The sequence below is a fragment of the Acomys russatus genome, chromosome 7 (assembly GCF_903995435.1).
Source record: "Acomys russatus chromosome 7, mAcoRus1.1, whole genome shotgun sequence".
NCBI lineage: Eukaryota > Metazoa > Chordata > Mammalia > Rodentia > Muridae > Acomys > Acomys russatus.
Genome location: NC_067143.1, coordinates 64,118,363 through 64,122,400, shown reverse-complemented (window position 1 = coordinate 64,122,400; position 4,038 = coordinate 64,118,363). Strand labels below are relative to the sequence as shown.

The following is a 4,038-nucleotide window of genomic DNA, read 5'->3' as shown; positions in this document are numbered from 1 at the left end:
GAACTGGGGGACGCCAACCGAGAGCAGAGCCCTGCAGGGGCTGGACCCATCGTGAGGCTCAGCACTGGGTAAGGTTTGCAGGCCCCTCGCTTTCCAGTCCACGCAGCATCTCTCCTCCTTGCTGTTCTCAGCAGCAAGGCACTGCTTCTCTGTAAACTCTCCTACCATTCCGATTTCATCTTCAAAATAAGTTTGAACAGGGACTCACTACCTCAGGAAGAAGACTAGTATTAAAGATAGGGGGCCCTACCACTGCCTGTGGGCTTCATACCGCGCATCTTCGCTCCCAGATCCTCCCTCTCCCAAGCCAGCATACAAAATCACCTTCTTCCTAGGCCTGTTGGTCACTCAGGCCTGAAAGTCCCTGCGGCGCCGGCCGAAGGCTTTGGAGCCCACATTGGTGGGCACAAAGTTGTCCTTCACCACACCTCCCGATCTGCTCAGCAAGCCTGCCAGCCGATGCGTCACACAGGTGGCGGTGTTGCAGGATCTCTTTTGTGCAAAGTCACTGATGTTCAGGATGGCAAAGGAAGAGAAGTGTTGTCAGTGAAGGCTGGGAGCTCCTGCCCACTGGGAACTCCATAAGGCGAGCTGCGCCCCTTCGACATGCCACTTAGCAGTAAGTGTTTTCTCCTAAGTGAGTTTATCAGAGTTGTTCAGGGAAATGACCTGAGTCTGTGCCAGAAACTCTTCCCCAAACCATCACTGAATTTAAAAACAAACAAAAACAAAAACAAAACAAACAAACAGAACCCTTCTTACCTTGCTGAGGCTAAGGCCAGCATTTGCAGCATCATCTCGGACATGCTTATCTGATGCTTAGCTGCTTGCTGTGGGTGCCACATCACAGAGATGCCCATCGAGCCCCCTGCACAGATCCCATGAAGCTAAGGCTACGTCCTAGGCCCCTGGCCATTGATAAGCTTCAGATGTGGACCAAAGCAATGATCCCTACAACTTAGGTTCTTCTAGAAAAATAAGTGAGGTGTGTGGAATGTGCCTATGTCAGTATTCAGGAGCAGGGGAAGGAAGGGCTCCAGAAGGCTCCATTACTGTGCCTCCCTCAAATATAATCTCTTATTTCGGTTCCCTCCCTTTCTACTCTGAGCCACTAACGCTCTCAGCCATACCAAAGCTGCTATTGCCAGCTTACAGAACAGGCACAGACAGATGCATGTGCCTGAAGTTCCATACCAGAGAAGGTAGGAAAGGACACTGCTCAGATCCTGTACCTACGCGCCCAGAACTCATGCCTTTAGATTCACATACCACTTAGATCTGATACTGCAGGGAAAAGACACGCCCAGGGGCTGACCTCAGCAGGTTAGACCCGGCAGGGGGACCAGAAGTTGGGGCAGGGAATGGTGGACTGAGACTCCTGCTGGGAAGGTTTGGAGTTGCCCTAGGTAGGCCAGGACAGTGTGGGGAAAGGGACAGGAAAGGGTGGCTTTTTCTGGCACTCCGTGTGCCATTCATCTTTTATGTTGTCAGAGGTCTCTCAGGGTGGATGCAGGTCAGCACATGCTTTTCCTTGGGTGGTGCTGGAGCCAGGCCACGGTTGGTCTGGTTCCAGGACTGGGATGCACAGGCAGCTGACCCTGTAATGACGTGCATACCTCTACAGGTGGCCCAGACCTTCCTCACACACTGTTCTCTCTGTCCCACACCCCTCTTATCCTTACGTCCTCCCCTTGTAAGTGAGAAAGGAAGGCTCCTTGCCAGCTGAAAGAACAACCAATGCCTGAAGCTGTAAAGATGTCAAGGTATCCTAGCCCTTCCTCTGGCGTCACACGTACCTGTCCTACTTCAGCCAGTGCAGAGATGCGTTCCCATGGGCGTAAGTCCAGCTCCCACAGGAGTGATGCTACATCGCATTTCCTTTCCCAAGAGTTTTTAAGGGAAAACAACATTTTAATGTGTCTAACCAGTGTGGGTCTCTCTGTCGGCACCGGAACCTCTGTCTTCCATGGAGCCTGGGACACTCAGCTTAGTCCCTTGGACTGCTGGCCAGTGTTTCTCTGCCTCTCTGGAATAGGTCTTCCGGAATATATGGGGGCCAGGTGACGAAGAGCCTTACCTGGAGCCCTCAGCCTTCTGCTCCCTCTGCTCCAGCTTTCTGGCCTTTGTCTGCTCATAGGCCTGTATCAGTATGGACAGCAGGAGGTATTCTTTCCCTTCCCTGGGGGTGGCCAGGTCTAGGCTGTTCTCCAAAGCTGACCTGTGGAGGTAGCAAACCCAGAGCAGGGTGTGAATGCCAGGTAAGCAGCCAAGCTTCCAGATCCTGGCTTTTTCCCTAAGGGCATTGTGGTCAGGTCATGAGGCCAGTGCCCACATGAGGGCGCTGACTTACCAATAACTGCGATGCGGTTAGGTTACAGAGCTACAGAGTTGACCCGTCCCTAGGGCAGCTGGAGGGGAGTCAAGCTGTACCCCTGATTTAGGCTAATTTACCTGAAAGGTGTGGCCTGAAGACTGTTGGCCAAGCACAGGACCCATATGCTGCTGAGAGCCAGACAGGAAAAGAATTTCCAGAAGCCCATGGTGTCTCTGTGAGAGAGAGAGAGAGAGAGAGAGAGAGAGAGAGAGAGAGAGAGAGAGAGAGAGAGAATGGTCCAAATGCACAGTGACTATAGACCCTAGTTCCAGCCCTGCTCCTGCCACAACTGCCCTGATAACTTTTCCTTCACCTCCCCATCACTGTTCCCTTGTTTGCCAGAGGGCTGTTGGGGCATCTCAAGATACAGTGTAGTGAGAAATGAGTGGGGGAGGGTAGATGTGGATTGCATTTTCCATTCTGTGTAAGAGCAGGGAGGAGCTACAGGCATTCATTTGCACCCAGCTTGCAGCAGCACACACACCTGCTGTGCGTGCCCCCTTTTGCTCTCATCTGGGAAGAAGCCAAAAACCACTCAGAGCACCCGAAGTGGTCTCGCTGTCCTACAGCTTTGGACTTCTCACAGGCTGAAGTTTTTCGAACCGTCTTTTCTGAGAGGTTATCCTGGGGAAGCTGGATCGGTAGTTTGGAACTAATCTCTCCCTCTATCTGCAGAGTTGGGAGAATATTTTGAGTCCCGGTTAAACTGTCTCAGAACGACAAAAAGTGCAGTTTCGCAGCTGGCGCTGAACGACTCCTCTCCAAGTGCAGCCCTGAAGCTTGCTGAAGACCCCAGGGCGCTAATGGCTGGGAACACCTGGGAGAAACGATTGGCGCTCTCTAACCCCGGATCCAGGACCTCCCATCCCCAAATTAGACAGGGAGCGGCAAGACCACCGGCCCCCAAGTAGGAGCCACAGACACGCCTGGGGTCGGGGTGAAGGTGGGGGTGGGGGGGGGGGGGGTGGAGGTGGGCGTGGCTCCCAGCTTCCAGAGCTGCTGCATAGTCCTAAGGGCGAGCTCTAGGGTCTCACTCCAGTTAGGAGAAAACGTCAGGCCCAGGACCGCACTTTCTGACTAGAGCACCAGCTGCAGGAAGGTGGAAATGGATGTAGACTGAAGAAGTTGCCAGCAAAGGGAGCCTGGGTGCGGTGGCGGCGCCTGTAATCCGCATCCTCAGGACCAACCTGAGCTATACAGTGCGTTCCAGACCAACCTGGACTACAGTGTGAAACACTGTGCCAAAAAGAACAATAATAAAAAAGGAAACAAACTAGTACAGAGTGAGCTGAATGAGTTAAGAAGTTAAGTTTCTCACCTGGTAACCTGAGTGTTGGTACAGCAAGAGCGAAGTGTCTACTCCAGACGAGCGCACTGGGCTGCAGAAGCCTTGTCCCCCAAGCTCTGTTCTCTTATTCTCTGATCTTGAGGTGGGGGGGGGGGCGACCGCAATAGGGCTCTCCACCAATCAGAGCTCTGACCGAGCTTCCATAGCGTCATAGCTGGAGCTATCTACAATTCTGCAGGAGGGAGGCAAGCAGTCCGCTCCTTGTCTTTGAGGTCATTTCTGAGGAATGGGGTGGGGGAGGGGTAAGGAGACAGAGAGGGTGGATTCATGCAGAATATGTGAGCAAACCGGGGAGAGTCTGGTGTCAGGAATTCTT

At 53.1% G+C, this 4,038-nt stretch overlaps 1 protein-coding gene across 1 annotated transcript; it reads right to left on the bottom strand.

Annotated features, from left to right (window-relative positions):
- Positions 1 to 313: 313 nt before the first annotated feature.
- On the bottom strand, positions 314 to 3,813 carry LOC127192311 (calcitonin gene-related peptide 2-like). The gene is made up of 4 exons (XM_051149635.1): positions 3,693 to 3,813; positions 2,452 to 2,547; positions 2,078 to 2,218; positions 314 to 508 (listed from the first exon to the last, which is right to left on the bottom strand). The coding sequence occupies exons 2-4, from the start codon at positions 2,538 to 2,540 to the stop codon at positions 349 to 351; spliced, it is 390 nt and encodes a 129-aa protein (XP_051005592.1). The 5' UTR covers positions 2,541 to 2,547; positions 3,693 to 3,813; the 3' UTR covers positions 314 to 348.
- Between the last annotated feature and the right edge of the window lie 225 nt (positions 3,814 to 4,038).

Excerpts from the sequence above, each read along its gene's own strand:
- LOC127192311 (XM_051149635.1), bottom strand. The coding sequence starts at position 2,540 with ATGGGCTTCTGGAAATTCTTTTCCTGTCTGGCTCTCAGCAGCATATGG. Across the intron at positions 2,219-2,451 it reads CTTCAGGCCACACCTTTCAG|GTCAGCTTTGGAGAACAGCC; the intron begins GTAAATTAGCCT and ends CTACCTCCACAG. Across the intron at positions 509-2,077 it reads CAGAAGGCTGAGGGCTCCAG|TGACTTTGCACAAAAGAGAT; the intron begins GTAAGGCTCTTC and ends CCTGAACATCAG.